Source organism: Eumetopias jubatus, unplaced genomic scaffold (genome assembly GCF_037043125.1).
Source record: "Eumetopias jubatus isolate StellerSeaLion01/CBP00866 unplaced genomic scaffold, mEumJub1_p1.0 scaffold_13, whole genome shotgun sequence".
Lineage (NCBI taxonomy): Eukaryota > Metazoa > Chordata > Mammalia > Carnivora > Otariidae > Eumetopias > Eumetopias jubatus.
In genome coordinates this window covers 3039919-3067662 of record NW_028274819.1, presented here as the reverse complement: position 1 = coordinate 3067662, position 27744 = coordinate 3039919, and the positions used below count along the sequence as shown (strand labels likewise).

General features: G+C 59.6%; 1 protein-coding gene across 11 annotated transcripts in view; it reads right to left on the bottom strand.

Moving 5' to 3' along the window:
• Window positions 1–27744, bottom strand: part of SHANK2 (SH3 and multiple ankyrin repeat domains 2) — a 427977-nt gene that overhangs the window by 260537 nt on the left and 139696 nt on the right. For 8 of the 11 annotated variants that reach the window (XM_088018088.1, XM_088018082.1, XM_088018083.1 and 5 more), the window contains one exon: window positions 7240–7555. In XM_088018088.1, coding sequence (XP_087874214.1) covers window positions 7240–7555 — 316 coding nt within the window. Of the gene's footprint in view, window positions 1–7239; window positions 7556–11565; window positions 11603–27744 lie in introns of those variants that run through there. The other 3 variants (XM_088018089.1, XM_088018090.1, XM_088018091.1) reach the window with 1 other exon arrangement.

Sequence of the window (27744 nt, the reverse complement as noted above, 5' to 3'; positions counted from 1 at the left end):
ACCCGGGCCTGATTAAAATGTCCAGCGGTAGTTAGCGCCTCAGCCTGACAGGGCGTGTGGACTCAGCACATCGGCGCCCTCCCCACACGCGGGGGGACCCAGGGGCCAGCCCGTCCCACTGCGCGGCCAGCAGCCTGAGGGACCGTGATAGGTCACCACCCTGGGTCTTGGGGAGAGAGCATCATCTGAGCCACGCTCTGGGCTTCTGGAGGAAGAGGAGTTGTGAATAATGGGAAGGTATAGTATGATTCATAGACCCTTTTCCTTTGTTGGCTTTCACCCCCCCCGCACCCGGCCCCGGACTTGGATACAAGCTCCTCGAAGGCTGTGCTGTTCGTGACTTTATCCCAAGTGCCTAACGGTGCTTGGCACAAACTAGGTGCTCATTCACTCCCTGTTGGGCACATGAAGGAGAGGATGGCTGGGTAGGTGGGTGCAAGGATGGACTGGTGGATGGAGAGAAGCATGGGTGGGTGAAGACGGGGTAGACGGACGGATGGATGGATGGATGGATGGAGAGAGGGAGAGGAGGAAGGACGTGCTGGTGGTATTTGAACCGGTAAATCGGGTTAGAGCACAGCTTTTTCTGCCCAAAGTTAGGACGAGAGGAAGGAGAGGAATGAGGGAAGAAGAGAGAGCAGTTAAAGCTTCAGAAGAGGCACCTCCCCCCATATGCACGCATGCACACGCACACACCACACACCGCATGTGCTTGTTCACTGTCACGGAACAGGGTTATACACTCATGATCGTGTCTCTAGCTAGTAACCTTGTATGTCTTCCTAAAACTAATATGGGATTGCCTGTCCATTTTCTATTTTTAGCTTGACTCTGAGTTGGGGGGTGATGGTATCTATCCATCTACCCCGCCATCCACTCATCCGTCCATTCACTAACCCACCCACCCTCTTATCCACCTACCCACCCATCCACTCATCCATCCAGCCGTCTAACCTTCCATCCATTTACCCACTCAATCACCTACCCTCTTATCCATCCATTCATTCATCCATCCATTTAACCATCCTCCACTTATCCATCCACCCACCCATCCATGCCTCCACCCACATCCATCCATTCATCCATCATCCATGCACCCATCTACCCATTAATCCACTCATCCATCCAGCCATCCATCCGCCCAGTCACTCACATCCATCCCTCCACTTATCCATCCGTCTGTCCACCCACCTATCCATCTTCCCACTTACCCAAACATCATACTCCCTCATCCACACAAATTTCACAAGGACCCTGCCAGATGCCCAGCTGACCACTTACTACAGATGTTAGACAAGTGAGTTAACCTCTTGAAGCCTAGTTCCCCATCTTGTAAGAGGGGATGACCCACAGTGACTGGACAATCCGTCAACAGGAACTACTCTTTGCAGGTGTTAAGGGAACATTAGCACCATTACCACTCCCTGCTTCTCCTGGAAGGGGGGGGGGTCACAAGCGGCCCGCGTCAGCCAGCAGCTTCCAGGTGGTACGAGTGTGTGTCACTGGGCAGAGAAGTCAAAGTGAACACAGCTGCGATCTGGGGAGCTCTGTGTCTTCAGCCATTTTGCAGATGGTCAGTTCCCTAACCCATCAGTCCATGCCTGGAAAGGCTTTGTCAAAGAACAGGAAGGAATTAGTCCCTCTAGACCAGAGTGCATCCATGGTTCTAGGTACCAGCAGTGATGTGCGATCCCCTACAGAAGCTAAAGCATCTTCTCATTCCAGGTTAATCCGAGCCTCACAAAGCCTCATTTTACAGATGAGAAAATGGAAGTTCATTCCACAAATAGTGACCTAGACACAGAGATACAGAGCTGACCTCACATCCTGGCTCCTTGACGCCAGCCCAGGGCTCCCGGCAGGCTCCTTGCTCCATGCAGTGATGAGCCCAGGGGAACCATGACCGCTCCTGCAAGGCAAGGTGTCTTACCCTCACAATGTCCGGTTTCAGGTGCTGCGTCCCAGGGCAGTAGGAGCCAGAGCCCCACGGTGGCCCAGGGTTGGTAGTGCCATCTGGGGGCACAGAGGGCCAGACTGGGGCTGCCCTATCCTGCCTGCACAGTGAGGATGGTCTGAAGTTCCCTACCCCAAACTGTCAACATTTCCTTGTGATCTGTCCAAGAACAGCCAGATGGAATCCCAACCACGTTGTTTTGGCATGAGAGCTAAATCACTGAATTCTCAGTATCAGAAAATTGGTGGCTGGCTGTGGGGTGACGTGGATGAGTGAACTGAGCCAGTTCCCAGCTACCCTGGGTGACCAGGGACCTGCCAGACCTGGGGTGTCCCCAGGTTCCTGGCTTGCTCGGGACAGGTAGAAGGACAGCGTTGTCAGTCTGGTGCTCTGATGAAGACACCGCCACGTCCAACCCCAAAGGTCCCAAGATCTTATCATCTGCTGACTTTAAAAGCGCAGACCCTACGTCACCCCCTGTACTATCGGCACCATCCCCCCTCTGCCTTGGAGCCAGGAAGACACGCAGGAATCCTCAGCGCCCACCGTCTTGCACCCTGCGCCCCCAGCATGGGCTCTGGGCTCGGCCCTGCCTCTGTTGTTCCGGCAACAGCACCCTACACTCCACAGCCTCCCCATGAGGCCCCGAGCAGGGGTCTGGGGATGGATGGTCATCAGGACGTCCCATGCGCCTGGGGCCCCCGAGGGATGGGGAACGGTTCTGAACGCGCATCCTTCCTCGTACCTCCCACTCTCTGCCCCAGTCACACTGGACCCCTCACCCCCCACCCCGATGCCCAGCTGGCCCACTGCTCTCCCCAGTTCGGGATCTCCCCTTCTCTATGGAGCCCCCCCCTCTCCCCCACAGAGCTCTGAGCCCTGAGGGGCTCTGTCAGGGGCGCCTGTGGCTCCATGCCCTCAACCAGAGCAGCCCTGCGAGCTCACATGTCTCAATGCATGCCCTCAATGCCCTCACCTCCAGGGTGGGGACACGGCATTCGCCTCCGCGTGAGGAGCACCCGACACAGAGGAGGTTGGTCATTCATGAATTCACGCAACCAACCGAGAGAGCAAAGTCTGAATGTCCCTGAACGTGGAAGGAGAGAAAGCGGCAGGGAAGGGGTGGCCCGTGAGGTGCCTGGACATGGATTCCTCAGCAGCCAAGATGCACCTGCTCCCTCGGGGTGGGCCCCCTGGGCCTGGCCCTACCTCCCCACCAGGTGACAGACATGAACCCGGGCAGTCCCACTCCTCATGAATCCCTCCTCTTGACCCCCCAGTGACGTGACATTAGCGCCCCAGGCCGGGCAGTGCCTGCCGCACCCTGACGAACCCTGTCCTGCCGCCACCCTGCTGGCTGGAGCTCCCCCTGCCCCTCCCCCCCCCCGACTCCCTTTCTGGGTCAGGACAGGCACTGAGTTCTCACGGAGGAAACCAGGTCTCTGCTCCTCTGGGGGAGCCACGCTTTGGTCCCCATGGCCCCAGGAAGCAGGGAGAGGGCTCACAGAGGTGGACAAAGACCGGAGTCAGAGGGGCACCACCGCACCCCTTCATACCCACAAGCCTGACAATATGGGAGCCTCGTCTCCTGGAAGGGGTGTGCAGGGCTAGGTGGGTTCCCACCACCCCAGAACCTTCCAGGACCCCGCGGAAGGGGCTGCGGTCTCTGACTTCTGACCTGTGTCTCCACTCAAAAGGTTCTATTCTGTGAGCAAACCTGCTCTGGGATCTGAGGCCCTTGTCTTGGGCTGGCCTCCCTTCCTGGGTGCTCACAGAGGTGCAGGCGCTACTCAGGGGGGCACAGACTGGTAATATTGATGTCACCTTCTACCAGAGGGGCCCGAGGCACAGGCTCGAAGCTGGCCCGGTGGCCCCACACCTGGACCTTCCCTGGATGGCCGAGCCCCCCCACCCTGAGGGCTGCTGGCTCATCCGCCGTCTTATCCACCCGAAAACCCAAACACCTGCATGGCCTCAGCTTCCCATGGCCGGGTTCACGGAAATGAAGGTGACTTGCGTACGAGACTTTGTGGAGCCCCTGCCAGGTTCTGCCCAAAGGCTCAGGCTCAGAGGGAGGCCACCAGCCAGCTGCGGGCTGCATGAATCTCTCCTACACTCAAAAGCACAAGTCCTCCCCACCATGCTGAGCTAAACCCACCCAGGAGGTGCGCCCTTGATAAGAGGGTGACCAGAATGCTTCCTCGTGCTGGTGAGGCCAGGGCAGGCTGCTGGGTCACCGGAGGGGTCCTGGGCAACGGGGACGCAGTTCTTAGGGACCTGGACAAGGCACGCCAGTGGGCCACTAGAGGGTGCCACCGTGGAGCCTGGCACCTGAAGCTGGATTCCAAGGTGCTGCAGGTACATGGGTTCTGACCTCTGTGGGCCTTCTACCTCCCTGCCCGGCACTCAGGTCAGCTGGTTACGGAAGGCCAGCTCCATGGAGGACGCTGACCCTGCCCACAGCCCAGAGCCCAGCCAGGGAGGGAGCCGGGCAGGGGCTGGGGCAGCTGGGGAGAACTTGGTGCCCCTCCGCAGTCTTCCAGTCGGCACCTGAGGGTTTGGCCACACTGATGTGCCCACCGTATTCCTGGCTGGGGTTTCTGGGGCCTAAGCTTGGCACTCAGGCAAATGGGCTCTGCCTGACTCTGGAGCTAAGTGTCCAGCATTCCCCACCAGAAGAGAGGCAGAACACGGGGGACAAGGTGGGGGTGTGGAGCCAGGGGACAGATCCTGTCAGGAGGCTGTCCCCCCTCTCGCTTCCGCGAGAATCAGTAAGGGCTCTTGGGGCACCCCGCGGCACCCTGAGTCTGGCAGCCGGTTTCCTCCTTGCAAGGGCCCCATGCGTCGTGCCCACAGCCAGGGTCCGCCTCCCCCAGGAAGGGGTTAAGCTCTGAGCTATGAAGACAAAGACTGAGTGGAGGGGTTCAGCCACCTCCTTGAGCCCCCACGAGGTCCAGGGGTGACGCTGTGGGTTCCGGTACCTGGCATCCCCCATTACCTAGGCCGTCCTGTATGGCCAGTTCTACGCCTAGGCGTCGTTTGAAAGGCCAGACCGTGGTCTCCCAGCCAGGAAGCAGAGAGCCTGCTGTGCGGCTCAAATGCGCACCATTCCCTCATGTCCCCGGGGGAATCAGGTGCACCCGGCAGGCCCCTGTTAGGACAGGGGAGTGTTGGGGGAAGGACCCCGGGGCCCATCGCTTCTGTCACAGAGTGGCTTCCACCTCCAGCAAGGGAGCTGGACCCTGAAGAGATAGACAAGAGACAGGCAGGTTTGTTGGGGTGGGGAGGTGGGGGAGGAAGTCTGGACAAGACACAAAGGCAGGGCTCCTATCCGCGGCACTGCTCAGCAAGGCAGGGTGCCAGCCGGGCCAGGACAGATAACAGCCCCGCAACTGGGGGCAATCCCGGGGTCCCGGGCAAGCCTGGATGGTCAGTCCCCCTGCCCACAGCTCTGGGTGACAGAGGCAACAGAACCAGCCAAGTGCCTTTTTTGGGTTCGATGCGGACCTGCGCTCCACCTGAGGGCCAGCCTGGATTGAGCACATACCGTGTGCCAAGCATGGGCACAAACTCACTCACTGAGTCTTAAAAACAAACCCAAGGGGACAGTCTTTTCACGACACGCACTGTGCAGATGAGGCTCAAAGCGTGAAGTAAGTGGCCCAGAACACGTGCCTGGAGGTCCCGGCAGCAAGTGCTCCGGACAGCCGCTGTGGTGCCTCCCATGCACCCGCACAGGACACAGGGGACAGCCAGGCGGGGCCCCAGCAAGGCACGCTGGGGGCTTTCCTCCCTTCACAAGCACTGTTTTGTTTGCAGTGTTGCGGTCCCTGGCCACCCCGCCTTCACTTTCTTCTTAGATTTCGTGCTGGAGGAAGGGGACACACTCTTCTCAAAATTATAGTCATAATTCCAGTGAACGGTGCAAAGTGGAATTTGCCGCCTCGGGGGAAGACTTTAATTTAGTTTTAAACTGTTCTTAGCACCTGGGACTTCTCCCTTGGGGTGACTCAGAGAGAGAATCTAGACCAGAGCCAGAAGGTGGATCTCACCGTTTGGAGGACAAGGCGGGTGGGCAGAGGCCGGGGCTGAGGTGTGGATGTGGGCTTGGGGCAGGCTGGCATCCAGAGCCTCAGGCCCGAGACCACCCCCCCGCCAGGGCCCGGGAGACGTGCTTCCCCTGGGCACGTTCTCCCGATCCGGAGACCTGGCCCACCTCTGCTCACCGTCACAGCCGTCAGCCTCCTGCTGGGACCGTGTGAAGCACCAACGCCCCCTCCCATCCAGGCTCCCTGCCTGCACCCCATCCCGAAGATGGAGAACCTGTAGGACAGAGGCCCCAAATAGCATCGCAGACGTTATGAATGCCGGGGCATCAGCCAGCCTCACTCAGCGGGCCTGGTGCACCCAGCTGCCTTCAGAGGCCTGGGAGGGAACTGGAATGAATGGGGCGGAATGGTGACATGCTGGACCTAAGGGGGCACCGACACTGCACCAGAGCCCTGTGCAGCCGGGGAAACCCTGGTCAGCGGGCCCTCCCGGGCCCCCGCGGCCCGAGGACAGAGCTCAAGGGGACAAACGCTGAGAACCCCACGGCGCAGGCGCAGGAACCAGGAACCAGGAGGGAGCAGTAGCACAAGGACCAGGGCCTGGGCCCGAGACGGAGCACAGTGGGACTGGCAGGGCCGAGGGCCGAGGGCCGAGGGCCGGGGCTGCTTTCATGGCTGCAGCCAGCCCCAAGCCCCGCACCCTGGGGCCCAGCCGTGAGCCTACCCCCGAGAAGTCCCATCCTTATGTGAACAATTCTGAAGGGGGCATGGCCGGGTGGAGAGCGTGCTGGGGAGACGGCAAAGCGGGGAGGGCCCAGAGCCTGAGCGTGAGCATTAATTTTGGATCAGGTGCGTTTGCAGTAAATGCGGCACTTGGAAAAACGCTTGGCAACGGGCAGGCTGGTGGCCTTAGCTCCCTCTCTGCTCACATTTCACTTTTAGAACCCAGAATCCAATGCACATGGAAGGAAAACGAGGCCCCAGTGCCAGCCCCAGCCCCAAGGGCCCCCCACCCCCACCCCCGGAAGCTCAGCCCTGCCCCCTACACCTGCCCTGGGCAGTCATCACGTGACCCAATATCCAACCTGGAGTAAAACAGGCATTCTGGCCAACCTCTGGGTGTGCCCCGAACCCTAGAAAGCAGGAGCCATGGTGCAGGGAGGGCTTCCTCTCCTGGTTCCCTGGGGAGCCCCCCCGGCTCCTCGCCAGCACTCCCCAACCCCCGCCACTCCTTACCCGACGTGCCAGGACTGCTGGGGCCTCTTGCCATCCTCACTGGCACCGCCCAGCCTGTTCAGCGACGGCGACCGGCTGCGGGGCCCGGGGGCGTAGCTCCCAAGGGTCCTGGCGGCCCCGTCGGGCTTGCCGGGCGTCTGCTGCAGCAGCTGGGGTGAGAGACTGCGGTGGGAGGTGGCGGAGCAGACGGCCCAGTCGGGGGTGCTGGTGTTGAGGTTGTTGTCACTGTTGGAGCGCAGCAGGACCCGGGGGGCGGCCAGCGTGTTGGGGGGCCGCCGCCGGCGGTTGGAGTACGCCGGGGCCTCTCGGAAGGGCACTAGGTCAGAGAGAACAAGGAGAGGTGGGTGAGTGCATGCATGGCATGGTGGGTGCAGGGCGGGGGCGCACGGAGCCCCCATGTGTGCAGGGCCCGCTTGAGTGTGCAGAGCCCCTGTGTGTGCAGAGCCCGATGCGTGTGCAGGGCCTGCCGTGTGTGCAGAGCCCCTGCGTGTGCAGAGCCCCTGTGTGTGCAGAACACCTGCGTGTGCAGGGCCCACTGTGTGTGCAGAGCCCCCTGTGTGTGCAGGGCCTGCTGCGTGTGCAGGGCCTGCCATGTGTGCAAAGCCCACCCCGACACAGAAGCAGAGACAAGGTGGACACTGAGAACGTCTCCATTTCATGGAGGCTCAAGCGAATGTTTGAGATGGAAGGGGCTCGGGGTCCGCCTTCCATCCGGACCAGCACCTGATCCTTCAGCAGCCAAGACACGTGTGAGGGCCTCACGACGTGGTCGGGACACAAAGTTCCCCCTCGCCGCCACCTGACCTTGGCCCCTGGTAGGGGCTGGACCAGGTCCCCCTGAAATTCATGTGTCGGAGCCCTAATCCTTGGTGCCTGAGACCATATCTGGAGCTGGGGCCTTTACACAGGTGATCAAGGCAACACGGGGTCACCGGGCTCTGATCTGGTGTGACTGGGGTCCTTACAGGAAGAGGGGATCGGGGCACAGACCTGCACGGAGGGACGACCCCGTGAGGACCCAGGGAGAGCAGGGTCGTCCACACACGAGGAGCGAGGCCTCAGGGGGACCCCGCCCTGCCCGCGCCTGCATCTCAGGTGTCGGCCTCCGGGACCAGGGGACAGTGCGTCCCACTGTGTGAGCCACCCCATCTCTGGGGCTTTGTCACTGCTGCCCCAGGGCATGCACAAGGCCCTCCGAGTACCCTTCAGCGGTGGTCTGCCTCAGGACCAAGCATGCTGTTTTCCCCACCCATCAAACCGGGGCCCAACAGCACGCAACAGGAAGGCGTGAGCACGCCTCATCTGTCTTCTAAGTTCTAGACCACAGGCGAGGCCCTCACTCTGCCGAGTTCGCGAGCCCAGGGACTCAGAATGAGGACACTGCCCGTGGGGACCGTGAGGTATCCACACTGCATCCACTCCAGGCTGCTCCGAGGGCTGGAGCCAGAAATAGAAAGTGTCCTTTCTCAGAAGACGCATGTCAAGAACGGTAGCCCTCCAGGCTGCCGGAGAACGTGCCGATGCCCCTGGAAGTAAGGGACGTGGGCTTCCTTCAAGCGCCTGACCGCCAGGCAGCTTCCCGCTCACCATGGGATCTGCATGCTCCGGAATAAGGCTGAGCGAGCGAGCGAGCTCTCGAGTCCGTGCTGCCCGAGGCCAGACCAGCACTACAGGGCAGCAGAAAGCACGCACCCTCCTGGGTGAGCTGGGCTGGAGTGGGAGTCCTAGTGTCTCGGAGAAGAACATCACGGGTAGTCCACCATCCCCACTGCCCAAGGTCAAAGGCTGCAGTGAAGCACTTCATGAAAGTGAAGGACAGGTGCACCCTTCCCGGAGCCTGGGCCCCCCATCAACCCTTGGCACTGGCCCATGACCACGCTGGGAGCAGAGTGCATCAGGGACAGAGTAGCGCGGGCAGAGATCCCGGAGGCACAGGCGAGCCAACGGGGAAGCAGCGCTGGCAAAGAGAGTGCTGGGGGACAGAGGTCGCTGGCGGAGCTCCACTGAGGCAGCTGTGACCCAGCGCACCCCCTCACTGCCTCGCCAGGATCCAGGGAAGTCCTGGGAAGGCAGAGATGGAGCCAACCCAGAGAAGCCACGCAGAAACGGCACGGGGCTCAGGACGCGCGCTGGGAATCCACGTTCCGAGCAGTTGGTGAGATTCTGGAATGGACGTGTCGGAGGTCCTATTTTTTACCCGAGGCAGCCTGTGCCCATCCTGACCTGCTCCCTCTGGGAAGCCTCCCTGGACACAGCCAGGGCTCTTCAGCAGCGGCTGGCATCCTGCTCTGAATTCCTCAAAGGACACGAACTCACCAGGGCCAGCCCGGCTGGGAGAGAGGCGGCGAAGGGAAAGGCCGGCGGTGTCCTCCGTGGAGCCCTGGCAAGAGGCTGCCCTCTCAAGGGGCTCAGCCCACTGGGGAATCAGCAAGGCCTGGCCGCACCTGCTAGAAAAACCCTACTTTGGGGAATATCCCTGAGTTTGCATGTTGCTGGTCGTGAGGGAGAACCCCATCAGTCACTCCCTCTGGGCAGATGGGAGGCCAGAATGACCCCTGCAAGGACTGAGCGCTAAATCCTTTATGGTGTGAAAAATGCACCTGCGGGTGGGTGCTTTGGGGTGAGGTGACACCTGCCTGATGATGGGGTGGGGGGGACTGAGAGACCTCACAGCGGGCAAATGGCTGCACAGCCCTACAGGGTGGAGACCTTCCATGCACACAGACAGTCGGCTGGAGGACCGAATCACAGCAGGAAAGCCAACCCCGCTAGCAGACACATTAAGCAGGAAGGCAGACGGGGCCCTGGGCCTCCTGGACCATCCTCCCCGCCCCCATCACCCGCATCTGAGGAGAGGCCAGGGCTCACGGTACCCGTGGGGAGGGGACACTCCAGCTCCACAGGGACGCTCCCAAATAAGGACACGCGTGCATTCAGTGACATGAACTCCTGCCGAGCCTCCCTGACGAGACAGCTGGGTCTCTTTTTCTGACCGATAGAGCTGTAAAGGACTAATGCCCTTAACAGAAATTGGGGGTGGGGAGTCCTGCCGATGCCTCAGACAGACTCATGAGGGGAGAAAGGTCTATGAAAGAACAGAACGGACACCGAACGAACTAACATTTCCCTGCTGTGCACAGGTTCCCAAAACTGAAGTACCAGAAGATGAATCTGGGTTAATAACACAAGAAAATGAGTGTGGACAAAGGCTGTTCTTTATATAAATTCCCAAGACGCGGGCTGAAGCCGGCTTTCCGAGCGGGGGGGCCTGTGCAGTGGTGGGGATTCAGGACTACTGCCCTGGGAAGATCAAGGGATGGGGGAGCCCTGCCCCTGCTCTGAGGATCAATCAGGTGGGGTACCGAAGCGGGATCACAGAGGTAACGTTAGGGCGAGCATTCAAATGACAATTAGCTCGCTTAATTACCAGGACTCACGTTAAATTAATTCCCCACGTAAGGTAATTGGAAAATTTTTCCGTGTTTATTTTATGGCTTGGGCTGGCAAGCACCTTCCTAATTCCTCCAAAGTCACGTCTCCATAAACCCGATTTCATAAAGCAAGAGTTCTCCGACTGACAAAGTAACTGGAGCCATCCATGGAAATGTTGATTTTTTTTTTTTTTTTTGGCGAAAAGGGTAAAAATAACTCTTTTCCTGTCTGAAAATGATTAATATTCCACCCAACTGTTTCCTTCTTTCAGGCAATCTGCAAACTCTAAGTGGGTGGATATTTTCTTAGCTGTCTTCCATGTATTTATTTATACATATATTTTTTTTTCCACAATAGAGATCACACAAGGTATGACAAAAACCCTATGCACTCTCAGAGTCTGCCACGCCGCATCTGCATCCACTCCAGGAAAATGCCACCAGGGGACGGCCAACGAGAGCCAAGGAGTGGCTCGGAGAGCGTCCGCCCTGAGCCAGCACGGCCAGCAACGTGTCCTGACCTTCCTTGCTCCCGAGCAGGTGCTCCGCAGCCTCCGGGAAGCAGGCAGACCGAGGCAAAACTTCCTTTATTTTCCCTAGGACTTAGTTCCCAACGTGCCCTCCGGCACGGTCACCATGGAGGCACATTCCGGAATGCAATGTGCAAGGGGCTGGGGACTTGAGAGGACCGTGAAATAAAACCGCACCTTCGAGTGGGTTAGAATCCCAGACCAACTACAACAAAGCCCGAGGGCGCACCCGAAGTCATTATTCCCTTCCATGTGAGAAGGGACAACCAGCAATTTTGGGAGGGACCGGAGTCCCCCGCTCCCCCAGAGCATCAGTCAGAAATGGCCAATTCCCATGCACCGTGCTCCCGACAGCTCTTCCTTACCTTCCTTCTTGGTGAAGGCATTTAACAAAGACTTCATTTTCCCTCCGACTTTGGCAGCAGTCCGCTCATTATATAACCTTCTCGGATGGGAGGAAGGAGAGGGGGGCTGCCCGGCTCCTCGGCGCTGGAGCGGCTCGGACCCGGGGAGCGGCGGCGGCGGCGGGCGTCTGGGCACTGCGTGCTTCCGAGCATAGCTGGGCATGCCAGACCCAGCGTGCTGGTGACAAAGCCCACCCCATATTCTGTCTGTCAGCTGGGAACCAACCGTGCGTAGACTGGGGCTGATCTCAAGCCCTGCTGCCTCTGCCGGCACCCGTCATGTGAGCAGTGCTACTCTGCTTTTGTGATCAGTGCATCCGGGAGGAGGGCGAGCACGAGTCAGGCGTCCTCGAGCCCGCGGCCGGGGAACCCCGGAGGCATCCGCGAACCGGAGCCCCAGCCGTCTGAGCCAACTCAGGCTCTGCTCTGGCTGCCTCTGCTCGGATGCGCCGGGCGCTAAATAGAACGCCCCGTGCTTTCCGAATGGAATTTTTAAAGAAAAAGCCAAGTTTTCTCTAACGCCGTTTGTCTGTCCGCTAGCAGATGCGGTGAGCGAGTCAAGACGAAACACCCAGTTCCAGATAAACCTCACCAAACCAGACCCACATGAACTGGGCAGCCCTCGCCGGCATTCTGGAATTGCTGAGCGTGACCCAGATTTCCGTTGCAAGGAATCAGACACAAGTACATATTCCTTCTCCGTCTCACCCCATCGTGGTAATTACCCTGGAGGAAACAGGATTTCCTACCCCCCCCCCTTCTCTTCCCTTTCTTTTTTTAAAGAGAGAGAGCACAAACTGCCCCCGAGCCCTGGTTCGCCCTGATTCCAGGCGGTGGATCAGAACGAGTGTCTTCAGAGCCCCTTTGCACGCGTCCCGAGCATTTCCACCCCGAGAGAAGTCTGGGAGACTCCAGGAAAGTCCTATCTGAGGAGCGCCCAGAGAAGGGGCCGCAGGCTTGCGGGCTCTGCGGCGGGTACACGGGGCTGTTTCTAGACAAGGACAGAGGGCTTCCCGAAAATGAAATGGAGCATCCCAGGGAGCTGGTTCCATCGCCCGATGCACCTGCTGCTCGGCAGTAATTAAGTGTGCGTTTTCTCTGTTGCCAAGAGAACTGCTTCCGAAATTAAAGAGAGAGAGAGAGATGATGAGACAGGATGAGGAAAAAGCAACGGGAACGTGTCAGTGGAATTCCATGTGGTCGACATACTTCGGGTCGACAAAAATGGCAGCGTTAGGGGTGGCAGGCATCTGCCTTGGAAGGACAGCCCAAGGGGCCAGATGCCTGGCCCAGCGGCCTGTCCATGCCTCGGGAAAGGACAACCAGGGCCCAGGTCCTAAAGCAGCTGCTCATTTAAGCATCGTCTCCCACTGAACACCCACAGCACACCAAATCACTCAGCTGCAACCAAACTCAGTCCTAGGTGACCCCCTTGCCCCACCACGCCGGGTGGTAACTCCACACGACGGAGCGCAAGCCGTTTCTGAGATGTGCCCTAAGAAACGCATCTGCTGCTGGCACATTTTATCACCAGAGACCCCACCGACTTGCTCTCACGATGCATGTCCTTGGGGGGCAGAAGGCTGAACAGTTTCTGGACGCATCTCCCTCAGGTGTAGGGTGTCACCAACAAGGACACAGCAGCTTCCACTCGGGGAGACCAGTGCCGTGCCCGGGCCCCCGCCCAGGGCAGAGGTGCTGGGGTCTGCAAGGTGGCGGTGCCCTGATACATTGGAGCTGGGCTGGCCACAGGCCAGGTGCCCGCCCTGGCCGGGACGGGAGGCCACAGGGACGGCAGTGAGGGAGGCCCTCTGCAGAGGCTGGGCCCTGCCGCGTGAGCCCTGAGAGCTCGCCAAAGCGCAGGGAACCCTCTGGGAGAGTGGGAGGCTCGGCGCTGCTCAACCCTCCTCCATCTGTCTCTGGTCGATACCCTCCCAGAAGCACGGAGCCTCATCCTGAGCCAAGTTCCCTCGCCAATCCTCAGTGCCAGCCGCAGAGGGGAGGGGTGTGTGCCAGGTTTGGTGGGGGTGGCACCTCGCCAAAGGCCACTGCTGCCTCTGGAGACATCCTCGGTGCCCCTGCTGTTGACCTTGGACGAAGGGCGTGGGGAAGGAGTGGCTTCCTGGGGCACGACTGTGAAGATCCCGCCTCTTTTCTCCCTCGAGAAGGCAGGGAACAAGACGGAGCCCTTTCCCTGTGCTGGGGAGCAGGAGATCCCCAGACAGCACTTACACGTGGCCCAGACGGGGAAGCCCCAGCAGAGCCTCCCCGTTGCTTGCATATGGTGCAACCGCTCCTCCCAGTGCACTTGCCCGCAAGCCGGAGCAGAGTCGGGGATCGGCGGGGCCCTGGGGCTGGCGCCGAGAAAGGAGCCTTGCCAAGACGAGGCCCAGAAGCCTATGACAAGGACTCAGGCCGCCAGCTGGAGGCAGAGGGGCCGCCAGGCTCTCCACGCCATGTCCACCCCCCACCCCACCTGGACTGGTGAGCCGCAGGCTCTGTGCAAGCCACGGACGGATGCAGCAGCAAACAGGACAGAAAAGATCCCCAGACTCCCTCTCGGGCTGCACGGGGGGCCGGTTAGGGGAATAAGACCAGACTCTGCACATAATAGGATTTGAGGAACTGCAGGAAACACCCCTCAGCCACAGGATTCCTTTCTGCACACGTCCTTTAATGCGCTGCTGGGCATCTGAGTAAAACATTCACGGAAACTAGGAATGGTCGCTCTGTTGGACTCATGTGCAGGCCTGCCGTGTACCCTGGGCTCTGCCCCACGGAAATCCCGCCTCCTGACCCCACCCACCTGGCCCATCTGAGGCCTCCTCCCCACTGGCAGGCACGCTCTCCTTGAATGCCTCCAGCGACAGGGAGCTCACTACCTGAGTACGAGGGTTCTCACTCTCAGACACAGGCTGCGGCCTCCCCACCACGGAGGTGAATGCCAGTGCTGGGCCCACATGTACGAGTCTCCTGTCCCTTCACACAGTGACAGGCTTATGCCTGGCACATACCAGCTGGAAGGGAAAGGCGTGGCACTAAAAGCACAGATTTTACCCCGAAAGACACACAGCCAGGTGTCTCCTCGGGGGCATTTTCCACTCTGCGCTCTGGGCCGTGCTTTTCTGTGCAAACCGTTACTGGAGATCGATGCGCTGGGCCACCTGCGACACCAGCATCAATGTGCTGTCTTTTATGCACATGCGCAGCTGAAGCCCGCCTGCCTGCGAGGCTGGGAGAGGAGGTGTCCTGCAGGAATCGCATCAGGTGGCTGTGCTTTGGGTCTGGACCCTCCCACCGTGACCCAGGGCTGCAGGGCCCGCACATCACGAGCACGGAGCATTCCTGCTGCCAGACACATGCTTGTCCACGTCAGTCTGCCCTCAGAAGACAGACAGACAGACATCCCGCCCTTCACGCTCAAACCACAAGGCCGCGGCACCCAGCGCTGACACCGGCCTCTCTGGAAAGCTGGGGGGCAGCTGGGGAGGAGGGAGGTCTGCTGCAGAGTGCCCAGGAATCCGCTCACACTGTCTCCATGTCCCGGACAAGCCACTGGAGGACACCTGAGTGGCTGGACCAGGATAAACACGGAGACGAAAGTGGAGGACGACATTTGAACACCCATTTCTCCCCAAGCCTTCCAGAGATCCCAGGATGGGTCTCAGAGAGCTGGAACCTTCTTGCGGAGGCCCCATCAGGCTCCCCGACTCCAGCCGGGCTCCCTGGATGAGCTGAGCGATGTCCACGGACGGGGGGTCAGACTCCCCTGCCCCAAGGCCGTAGGCTTGCAGATGTCACAGCCCAGACTCCCCAAGATGGCTGGGGTGAGGCAGGTGGCAGGCAGAGGAAGTCGGGATGCTACGTGGTGACTCCATCCACCTGCTCGCCCACCCACCCCAGATGGCAAGTGAGTCTTTTGAGTAGGGCATGTTCGATGTCCATGGATGGATGAAAAAGCATGCGAAAATCAGATGGAGGCCCTTCCACACCCCTTCCAGGTGGAAGAGAATCACCCCAAAATGAACCCCGGCTGTCAGCCTCCTAGCCTGGCACTTCAGCCACCAGCCTGTCCCACCCAGCCCTATTCCGGTGCTAGCCCCTCGGTAAGAAAAACAAAATAATAAATACGTAAATAAACAATAAATAACCCCCCAAAGCCAGCCCTGTCCAGCCCCCAGCCCTCCATCCGCATGGGCCCTGCCCGGCTTCAGCCTCGGCGCCCCACAAACCTGCCTCGAGCTCTGATCCACCCTCCCAAACACTCCCGCTTGCACCCTTTATTTGCTGTGTCTTTTGACAACTGCCTGACAACAGGCTGAAAATAATTTCATTTCTCATATAAAAAAAAGGCTCTTCATACATCAGAACATTTCAAGGCGCTCTGAAGCCCTGGCAGGGAGGACACGCCAGGTGTGATAAACACGCCTCATGAAGAGTCTGTGCACCGGTGGGTTTTGGCAAAGGTGCCCGTCTGGTGCCCACGATCAGCCCGCGCCCCGCCCCCCAGCCGTGGTCTGACGCCAGACGTGGAACCCCAGCCGTCTGACGTAGGGGCTAGCTCTGCATCTTACTTCCTCAGTGGCCATGGGCTGGCTAGGCGCTCCTGGCCTCAGTTTCCCCATCTGTAGGTGGGAATAACCCTTCTCATTCCCTGCACTGGCTGTGATCAGCTGAGCTCACATTTGAAGTGCAAGGGCTGGGGGGGGGGATGGTGCTGACCTTCCGGGGACAAGGTCCAGCCCAACCACTTCCCAGCTCTGCGGCCCCGGAAAAGTCACCTCTTACCTGTCAAATGGGGTGTGAATGGTGCCCCCTCCCAGGACGGTCGTGAGGATAAAGCCACGCAATATTTGTGACAGTGCCTAGACTTCATGATTGTCGGCGGTCACTAAATGAATGCATTTAACTTCAAAAATCTGCCAGCGGAGAGCAAGGCCTTCTCTCCACCCCAGCCCTGCCACGTGTCTGTAAGGAGCCCTGATCCAGCCATGGAGAGACCCCTCCTCAGGGTCTTCAAGCTCCCCGAATGCAGGTTCGATGCCCAGCTCCCTCATCACCCTGCAAACCGGAGGAGCTCCCTACAGCTCCGGATGTGAATGAACAGATGCATGAATGAACCAACAGAGAGAGAGGTGGTGACTCCCGGCTCCTATTTTGTTCTGAGCATCCCGAGGCACTTTTCCAGGTTCACCAGGCTGGCCTCTTCAGTTGTGCTGAAGCGCCCTGGGCCTGAAGCCATCTCACTTCTCTGTCCCGTCCTGCCCCCCGTCGCCCCCACCCCTCGGAGGCCCCTGGGCCCTGGAGGAGGCCTGCCCCGCAGAGCTCCAGGACACCTTCACCTGCCCCCCCAGGACAGGTGCACCGGACTTCGGTCAAGCTGGTGTCCTCAACGTCCTTGGCGTGTCTGCCCATCCCCACCTGGAGTCCTGCCTGCCTGGTGGGCTGTGGGGAGCCTTGGCTCATTCCGTCAGCCTTCCCTGCTGCTGGGGCTGGAGGCAACCACATGCACGGCACAGAGCTCTGATTCAGGAGGATGGAGCTGGCGGGTGTGGACGAGCATCCTGTCGGGGAGGTGACAGCTCCCCAGAGCAGCCAGGGGCAGCCGGACAGCAGGCCGGCCTCCTTGGTGTGCTGGGACCTTCCTTTCGTGCGTCAACAAGTCGGATGGGTTCCTTGCTTGCTGCCGAGACCCCGGCTGATAAGAGCTGACGAGGCTGGGGCTCAGGCGCGAATTCTCCAAGACCTTGAAATTCCAGATGGTGCCTGCTTCCCTTCTCTTTTCAAGTGGCCTGTCCTCACCTCCTATTTGTGGGGGTGGGGAGAAGGGAGAGCAGCCTGGCATGGAGACGGCGCTGGGTAAACAGAGGGAGGAACTGAGTCTATTTCTCCTTAATACAAACTCACGGAGGTGACTCTAACCTCTCCTCAGAGAGGGGGCCCATGGGGCACTGAGAGGAAAAAAACAAAACTCCAGAGGGTCTCAGTGGCCCACCAGCCACACCCAGCATTTTATCTTACAGAAGCTAAAACTGAATGCTGAAAGCGAGAGTGTGCGGCCAAGCCCGGAGCAGGGAGGCAGCAGGTCTGGGCAGTTGTGGGCTGCACCCGGATCTTCCTGCCCACCACCACCTCACCCCAAACAGCAGACCCTGCTTCCTTCCCGCGTAGCTTTAGATAACTGCAACCTTTCTCCATCTCACAATAATGGTTAAATGAATCATACTTTTATAAATAACACAAGATATAAAAAGGCATCTCGGCAATAATGCGGGGTTATCTTTGAACAAAGATGTAGGTGTCTGCAGCATTTGCAACATTCCTGGCAGCCAGGGCCATTGAGGGAAGCTGAGCTCCTGGAGGATCCATTGAGCCCCGTGGATAATCTGGGTGAAGGGCACCCGACGCAGGGTTCTCCGAAGCCCCACAGGGTCTGGGTCTCTTCCCGAGGATGGGTCAAGCTCTGCGCCCGCGGTGGCTGGAATCAGGCACCCAGCAGGTGCTACTCACCATTTTCCTGACACAGTGACTCGGGCTAAGGTCACAGGGGGCAGGGAGAAGGGCTTGGGGGTGTTGAACTGGGGGCTGACCACAGAGGGAGGGGTCCCCAAGGAGCACGGTGGAAGGATCACCCTCCCTCTATGCAGCTCGGCCTTCACCACCGAGCCCTACAATCAGGTGCCCAGCAAACTGCTCTGATCAGGAAGCGTGGGGGCAAGGGCAGCATAAGTCTCCTATGTGGCCCTTCTGAGCCTCTTTCAGGGGAAACTGAGGCTCAGAGTCCTGAGGCAAGCCACCTGCGTCCACTCAGCCCTGTCTGTTCAACAGACTCACCCTCAGTCCCCACCTGTTCCCAGATGCAGCGCAGCGTCCCCTGCGCCCATGCTCGTCCCCTGCGCCCCTGCACCCATCCACTGTGCCCATGCTCACCAGGCGAGCTCTTGGGACTGAGCCAGCACCTGCTACACTGCGGGACCACCTTCCTCCTCTGCAGGGCTCCCTGGGAGAGGCCCGGGCACATCTCTGAGTCCCTGGGGCAGCTCAGGGAGGCTGCTGGCTGACCAGATGGATGGGTGTGCGAGCACAGTGCAGGAACCTGGTATCCGCACCTCCACCTCTGAAGACCCTGGCACAGCTGCTGCCCTGCCCCCGTCACTCAGACCCAGCCCTGATCCCCAAGAATGACTCTAGAATGCCCCCCACCCCCGGAAGGGCAGGACGTCCGGAGGCTCTGGTGCAAATCTCAAAGTCTTCAGGGAATATGCCATTCTCCATCAGCACCAATCAGAAACGCCACTGTCACCCGTGTCACTGGGCTGGGCCACCCCCTTTCTGCAGGAACTGACTGACTGGCTCCTTCTTCCTGACGTGTTACCAAATGATGGAGTCTGAGCTGAGTCCTGGGTCAGCCTCTGACTCAAGGTGAGACTCTGTTTCCCCATCTGTAATGTGGGGAGGCTAAGCCCCGCCACGCTGGGCTCACGAGGTGTCTGAGAGGGCCCCGCAGATGTGGGCTGCCTGCCAACTTCCCGCCCCTACAGGCGGGCCCAGCAGGGTGAAGGAGGGACTCCCCAGGACTCAGGTAGGAGCTCGGCTCGGTGTCCCACTGTGGAGTAAGGTGCCCTGAGTTCCGGAGGCTAGAGGCAAGCCCTCGGGGGCAGCAGGCTGGCACATTCACAGAGGGCCGGCTCACCCACATGGGGCCCATGGGAAGTCTGGCTCTTAGTTCTTAAGGGGGAGAGGTGGGGACCACACCTGCCTCCTGGAGCACCACAAGGTACAGCAAAGCATGGGTTTGGGGAGTCAGGACTGTGTCCTGTGTCTGCCCCCTACCGCCTGTGACCTCTGGCACATCACCTCGCCTCTCCGGGTCTGAGCACCCACCCTGAAGGGAGTTAGAACTGACAGAGCCCAGTGTCCACAGATGTGAACATCTGCGGAGTCCCAGGTGCAAAGGAAAGTACTTTCCACGGAGGACCCAGTGGGTTTGAGCCGCAGGGGAGCCCAGGGACCGGATGCGTCCACTGCGCTTGCTGGCTTCCCCATGAGCCACTGAGGCAGGTGCTGTCTGCAGGGCCCCTGTGTCCGTCACAACCGACTGCTCTGGACACGAGGGACTGGACTGCAGAGGCAAGGCTCAACTTAACACTTGTCTCTCTCACGGGGGAACGACGGAAGTCTCCCCTCAGCTGTCTGAGATTTAAGCTGCTGTGTTCCACCAGGACCCCTGGACTCTCATCCTGCACATGCTAGTTCAGAAATCAGTCCAGGATTTGAGGGGGAGTTTATATGCAGATCTTGGGCTTTTCCCTTTAGAGGATTTCTACCCTCTATTTCCAGCCCTTCAGGCAGCCCTGACCCTGACCCATAACCACTGAACTCTCAACTCAACTCACTTTCTGTCAGGGGGATCCCTCATTAATACGTATTTCATCCGGCAACTCTTTCGTCGAGGGTCCCAAATTCTGTCTGCCTTTGGTTTCCCGCCAAAGCCTACAAACCGTAGTTGCTATTTTGTCCAGAGTTTGCCCCTGTTATCAGCAGGACGGTACGTGTGACACGAGCCACCCTGCCATTATTGGAAGACAGAAGTCATGGGCTCGTAAACATGTATTAAGCAAAGAAGTGCTCCCCTCAATCGCACACCTGCACACACACACAGTATCTAGTAGTGAGTGCCTGATCTCCACGTCTGCAGGTAGAAGCTGTGCTCAGCGGGGAGACAGGGCGTGTGTCAAAGCAGAGAGAGGCCCAGGGTGAGGAGGCTTGGGGGTCTTGGCCACCGACCATGTCCGCAGAGGCCTGGGGCAAACAACAGTTTCTGACACCACGGCGTCCTTATAGCTCGCCTGGGAGGCCTCGCAGACCCTGAGACAGTTTACTTCAACACCCCAGAACCTGACTTTTGTGAATTTTGAGTACCTCCAGCAGGTATGGCAGGTGCAAAGGCAGGTCCCCACCTTTTAGATCAAGATGTTACCTAGTGGGCACTTACAAAGGTGCCAGGATGCCCTGGAAAGGGAAGCGCCGGTAACAGTGCTGAGCGGCAGGTCAGTCCCCACCTGGTTCATTGCCTCGTGAGCAGATCCTGCTGCAGGTTTGTATTTTAGGAACTAATTAAGCCTTGGTGACTGATTTAACCTTCAGATGAATTCCTTCCAGGGCTGAGCTGGCAGCATAGTTCCTATTAGGCACCATCATCAGGAAAACCCCAAATCCAGGAAGAACCCAACCCCAAAGGGCAGGGGAGCCGGGAGGAGGGGACGGCAGACCCTGCGTGGGCTGGCCAGCAGGTGAGTAGCCAGGGACACAGAGCGGAGAGGGCACAGACCCCTGGCGGCTTCCCGACATGGGTGATGGATGGCACGAGCAATCCGAGATGAACAGAGCGAGGGGCTCTGAGGACAGAGGCAGCGTGGTTGTTCCTTGGACGTGAACCCCAGCGCCATCACCGTGGCTTCCCGTGGCTGAGCGCCCAGCCACCGCCGGGCCCGTTCCACGTGTCCTTCTCTCTACGGCCCAGTGAGGTGGTGGCATTCACGCCCGTCTTACAGACATGGAGGCTGAGACTCTGAGAGGTCCTGGAGCTTGCTCCCCCAGGCCTGCCACTCCCGGGCACTGCTGGCCTCACTGTCGCATCACCTCAGGATCCCAGCCAGCCAGAGGTGCCCCGACCCGTGGGTGGAGGGTGGACGCTCACCTGGGAGCCCAGCACAAGGCATGGCTGAGGGTAGGGGATGCTGAGTGAACAGGCTGACTCGGGTGTCTGTGGGTCCCCATCCTACCTCTGCTCGGCTGTGAGTCCCTGCCTCCCTGGGCCTCAGTTTCCCCATATGTCAAGTAGGGAGCCAAGTGGAAAGCCCGCTAATATTTCCCCTGGTGAAAAATCCAAGGACCTTGTCTGCAATGAGGAATATCCTTGTCTGAGAGGAGCAGAGGGTCCCCAGGGCTGACCAGCAGGACTTCAGGGGCATTAACATCACTGGTACAAGAAGTGGAGAGTGAGGAGGTCCGTCTCTCCCTCTATGGTTCCTACAGATGGGAGAGCACAGGAGGGCAGCCCACCAGGGCTCCTGGAACCTCAGCCATGAGGGTGGGGTTGGTCCAGGCACAGGGGACAGAGCTAAGGCTGGGGGGCCACACGGGGAGGCTGGTGCCTACAGATGCAGGGCCTCCTGGACAGGCTCCTGAGGAGAGGGCCACGGGCTCTCACCAGGGTCGCACTCGATCCCCGGGAACTGGGGCACTTTTGAGACTCAGGTCAGCCCACCGCAGGCCAAGGGATTTGAGCAAGCTTCCCTGGGACCTCGCAAACACCCTGGCTCACTCTGCTCTTGCTCGGAGATGCAGAAAAGCCATGGAGTCTAGGAATAAACGTGGAATGACCACAGCAGCACGTGACGTAGGAGGTAATGTCCGTCTGTCTCGTGTCCACAGCACAGCAGGCGCCAACTCCCGCCCTCGCTAGGCACTGGAGCACCCTGGGGCCCAAAGCGGATCAGGACCTTGCCTGAGGTCATGCACCAGCCAGAGGTGGGCTGGCCCGGAAACCGCGGCGTCTGCCCTTGTGCCGTCACTGACCCGGCAGCTGACCCCACACCCCGAGCCCTGCAGAAGGACCTGGAATTCCAGCCCTGCCCTGGGTGTCTGCACCAGCCCCCACAGAGTCGGGGTCTGTGTGGCCCGGGAGGGTCTGTGCCGTTGCGCTCCTCCTCCGTGGTGTCCAGCCCACGCATGGGGCAGCTTCTTACATGCCTTTCCACGCTTCAGCCCGACCCAGCCAAGTCGGGTCAGATCTCTGCTGCTGTCACAGCCCAGACAGCCATCCCTGAGCCTGCACCGGCCCAAACTATGCTTCAGCCCCAGAGGTGATGGCCGTCTGCCCTCAGGAGTGGCCCTCGTGTGTCCCCTGTGCTCCTCCTGGCCCGGCACCGTCCCTGCGGCATGTAAGCACGATCTGCATGTCTCCCCCATGACGCTGGGGCCCCTGCAGGCCGGGCTGGGACCCCGCCTGCCTCTCTGCGCTCTGCTCTGCAGCCCGCCCGCACAGAGGCCACGGATGGACAAGCGTGGCGGCAGGAATGTGCAGGTCACCCTGGATGGCTTGCGTGGCGCTGGCCCATCTCCGGCAGCAGCTTCTGTCCGGAAGACCTGAAACTCTCTCTCATCCCTTCCTGCCTTCACTTGACTTGGGACTAAACACAAGCTGGGAAGACAAAGCCACTGTGGGGGAAAGCGCTGTCCTGCATGGGGGGCAGCCGGGGCCACCCATGAGACCTTTCAGACACACTGTGGGGGAGCCCGAGGTGGCCAAAATGTGAGCCATGGAGCCCCGAGGCCACATGGTTACCACAAGGGCCCTGCAACCCGCCAGTCCTGGTTTAGTCTGCGTCGAGGTCTGGCTGTGCGACCCTGAACAGGTGCATGACCTCTCTGAGCCTGTAAGCGAGGCTCTGGTGGTGCCCTCTGCACTTGGCCCTTTCAGGGGCCCCTTCAGCTGGAGAGAGGCAGGCAGGAGGGGAGGGTCTGCAGCCCCGGCGCCAGCGAGCGCGAGCCCTTGGGCACTTCTGCACACCTTGCTGAGCAGAGTCCAAAATTCCGAGGCACACAGGCCTCTGCTTTACAGAAGCTGACTCCTCTGGGCAGCTAAGGGCTCATTTCATTCTCAGGGAAGCAGTCCTGTCTGAAAATTGCAGGAGGGCCATCTTGAGACTCACGGGGACAGCAAGCAGGGCTCCCGCTGCCCAGAGGTGCACCAGATGGCCCAGGTTCCTCCCTGCAACCCTCGCCCGAGCCTCAGACCCTGGCCTGGGATCCAGCCCCCAGCCAGGACCGGAGCACTGGACAAGAAGACAGGACGAAGTCCCCTGGCTAATCAGCAACCAGCCCAGGAGCTCACGTTTGAGAGAAAGGTGCCACAAGGGGATGCTTTCCGAATGCACAGCAGGAGGGCACTTCTCTCCCCCCAGGGAACATCTTTAGAGGAGTCCTTGGCCTGGGCGTGCAGGCACAAGAGAGGCCCCCAGGGGGAGGGTCAGTGACTCACACCTGAAACCCCAGGACCAGATCTGGGTGTGGAGCCTTGTTTATCTGTGTCTGGGATGGTGAGACGTGGGGAGAGCCCCAGTGTCGAAGGGGGACAGTCACAACGCACTGAGTCACACGGTCACTTTGTTACGCACTGAGTCACACGGTCACTTTGTCTGCCTCTGACCGAGCAATTATGTAAAAGGCCCAGGGGTGGGTGGAGAGGGGCAGCCACGGTTCTGAAAGCTTCCCGCCAGCTAGCATGACCCCCTCTACTGTGCAGGCTCTGAGGGGCTGGCCAGGCTGGTGATCTTCCCCTGATGTCCTAGTATGACTCAGAGGGTCGGCATCGCATCCGCACGGGCGGCTGCATGCAGCACAGGCGCCCTGGGCCTACACCCCTGTGTGCTTCCAGCCTCCAGGACCGGGAGACGGTGAGTGTCGGCTGCGTGAGCCCTGTCTGTGGGGTTTGTTCCAGAAGCCCAGGCAGAAAACAGCCTCCACAAATCCTCACAGGGGCCCATGAGTCCAGGCTTCTCAGCAGAACCTCTCCGGCTGCCCCGGCGTGCGCCTGTGGAGTTCAGATTTCCCTGGCACTGCACCCGGGCCTACAAACGCCATCATCTTGGATGAATGGCTGGTCCACCTTCATCCTCCCCGCGGCTTCCCTAAGGACCCCTGAGCCCTCCCAGGAAGGCACCGCAGCCCCAAGCCAGCAGCGCCCACTGCCGGCCCTCGCTCCTGTCTCTGCACAGACAGAATCTTCTACCACCATCGTCCCGATCACTGGAGGTGCCTCCACAGCACTGGCTGGACTCATGAATGCTCGGTTTAAAAAAACCCAGCCACGTCCTATTTCCTAACTGGGTCGACAGAGCACTCCCTTGAATAAAACTCGAGCTGTTCGGAGTTACCGCCATGCCATTCATACCAGAAGCCGTCATGTAGTTTTCCATCTGGGGGACGAAAGTGGCTCTCCCCAAACACTCGGCCTAGCCCCCGCGGCCAACCTTCCCAACGAGGAGACCGTTTCAGGTGTCACACACACTTCCCAACCTGGCCGGCCACCCCCTGTGTCACGGGATTCGGGACACCCTCGGGAATTGGCGACAGGACATGTGGTCTTGCTCTTGACGGGGACACGTTCCTTAGAGCGGCGGAGGCGGGGTCCGGTTCTGACTTTCCTAAGTAACGCCGCCGCAAACATCTCCGCACACGTGCTACCTTCCTTCTCGCGGATCATTCCTCGGTTTCTACTCCCGGCAGTGGACCTGCCGGGTCACAAGTTCTGGACATGTCTAGGGCTCTTAACACATATTTCGCAAATTGCTTTTCCCCCTTAGAGGAATACCTGTTTATACAACCAGGCAATTGCAACCAGGTTTTTTTTTTTTTTTCCTTAAAAGAAAAAAATCTTTTCTGGAGTGAGAAAGAAGGAAAATGTGTTTCAACCAGGGAACAATACGTTTAGAAAAGCGAGAATATCAGCATGCTCGTAAGAGTGCTCATGCAGCGAGTGGATTATCCGAGGGGATACAATTCCACTCAAGACCCATCAAAGCCAGAACGGCTCCTCCTCGTGGGGGCAGAGAGCTCGCCTCTGCTACAGCAGCCCCCTCCAGACCTCCGAGCCAGTGCGGGGACGCTCTCCCGCCCCGCGGCAGCACCTCCAACGAGGACAGAGGCGGGGTGCCGGGAGGGGTGGGTATCGCGCCCTCCACCACCCGTGCCACTGTCCCCAGGGCACTGAGGCGGGACTGAGGGGGGACCCATGACACACGTCCCCGTGACAAACAGGAGGTATGTGACAGAAGACAGAGAAGCCCCATGAAATGAGGACTTGGACGAGGGCCTCAGCGAATGAACAGGCACCTGCCGTAATTGGAGAGAAAACACACAACCCACTGGTTTGCAGCTGAAGATGGACACCGTGCGAGGTGACGCTGGACACAACCCGCCAGCGTTTGTCCCTGGCTCCCTGAAGTCAGACAACATGTGGCACACAGTGAGGCAGGAAAGGGAGGTGCTGTGACTGGTCCCTGTCTCCCTGGGAAAATGTGTGGCCAAGGGCAGCCCCAGGGCCTCAGGATGCTCATCTGTGAACAGTGAAAACAGCAAGGGGACGCTGGCCAACACCGACTGGGTGGGCAGGAGGCCCTCCTTCAGCAAGCCCGCACGCGGGGCAGCGTGTCTGACTGCCGCACCGGCCCCACAAGGAGTAGTATTCCCAGCCCACGAGACCACGGAGGCGACTTCAGCTCAGAGAGGTTCAGTAACCCACCCAAGGCCACAGATGCAGGCCGAGGCTCTGGAGTCTGCGTTCTAATTTAAACCAGCACTCTCTGGCCCCTGGAGGGCCCGCCCCCCGGCCAGTGCCGTGAGCACTGAACAGGGTAATCCAGACGTGGAGGCTCTGGTGCAGGCCTTGGCTCAGAGGACGCGCTCAGGGCACATGATATTCTTTGGGGATTTATCTGTATTCACATAAGAACATTCTGCCATCCGGCCAGGTCTCACTTCTCTGCAATGAGAGGGGAGAACAAGACGGTGGCACCCTTCATTTTATGGATAAGGGGGGGTGCAGGAGGCACTCATGCAGGAGGAAGGGTCCCCACCAGCGCAGGGTCCTGGAAGGGTCTTGGGGAGACCACAGCACAGGCCTTTGCTCTAGGCCTCAGCTGTGTGGTCCTGCCGAGTCAGGGCACCCTACGGGAGGCCGGACCTCCTGCTGACTTGGCATGGTGATGGCCACATCTGTCAGCACCATTATGACAATGGGGTCCCCCAAACGTGGCCTTGTCACACGGGGCAAGAAAGCAATGCCATGAATCACAGCGTCCATCCCAGGAGCTGCTGTGTTAAAAATGCGGGGGGGGAGGGGGCATGCCTGGCTTCTAGATCATCCACCCAGGAGGGGACCGCCCCCGCCCCACCAAAGGGCCCTGGTAAGGGGACGGGCTGGCCCTAAAGCCTGCCCGGGCATCTTGGAGCATACAGCAGTAGCCCCCCCCGGGTCCACTCCTAAGCCCCAAATCCCAGTGCATCCACTCACAGCCCTGGGTTCAAGGCTGGAGCCTTGATGCCACACAGACATACCTGTAGCCTTCAGAGGGATGGACTGACTTGGCTCTGCCTGGGTGGGGAGCCTCCAAACCCCGAGAGCCAGCCCAGAGCCCACAGGAAGGCACGGACCAAAGCTGGGTAAGAGTAGAGCAGGATTTAGGGACTGGGAGGCAGGGCGGCCTAGGGGACCCGGCCAGCAGGGGGTCTGGGCTCCTCATGGCGCTGGGGTAGGGGTGGCTACTCGTCCACTTTCAGCTGCTGGAAAGTGTGTGAGGCCCCCTGCTCTTCACTTATAGCCCACGAACCAGAAAGAGGGCGACTCTCCCAGGACGGCCACTTCTCCCCGAGGCCCTTAGCTACAGCAGTATTATTACTACTTCCTAAAAAAGAAGCCAGAACCCTGGATTTCTACATGAAATCTCCTGATTTGAAATGCCGACTCGTTGCTATTTTATCAAAATGTGTGTTACAGGATGGGTAAGAGCATCTGCCTGGGAGCCGCCGGGAATTTGGGGGCTGGGGGTGTGAAAGTGGCCCCCTCTCCGAGCACCCCTGCAGGGGAAAGCGGCCCCTGCCTGGCAAGCAGGCCTCTAGCGGCCCCGGGGTTCATTCGGTGTCGCTTTCCCAAAGTGCGTCCCGCCGGGCTCTGGAGGCAGATTGTACAGTCGAGCTTGAGAAATGCTAGATCATGCAAACTTAGGGGGCTCCTTTATTGCAGGACTTACCAGGACCTTCAACATTCTAAAATGCATCCCCAGGGTCCAAAAAGAAACTAAAGCAGGCAGCGTTTCCAATGGGATTTGCCCCCCAGAGCTGTGTTTTACAGGGCAGCCATAGAATGCACTAGAACCCAGCACGTGTGTGTGTTCACAGCGCCGAAAGGCTGAGGAAGTGATGTGCACGTGCAGGCCATCGTGCACAGGCCACCCGCGGTAACACCTGGGGTCAGACCTCATGTTCAGAATCACAGCCCCAGTCTCATCCCCCGGTGGAAGCCCGACCCAGCCACCTCGAGACCACCAGGAACGCAAACCCTGACTCTGGGACAGC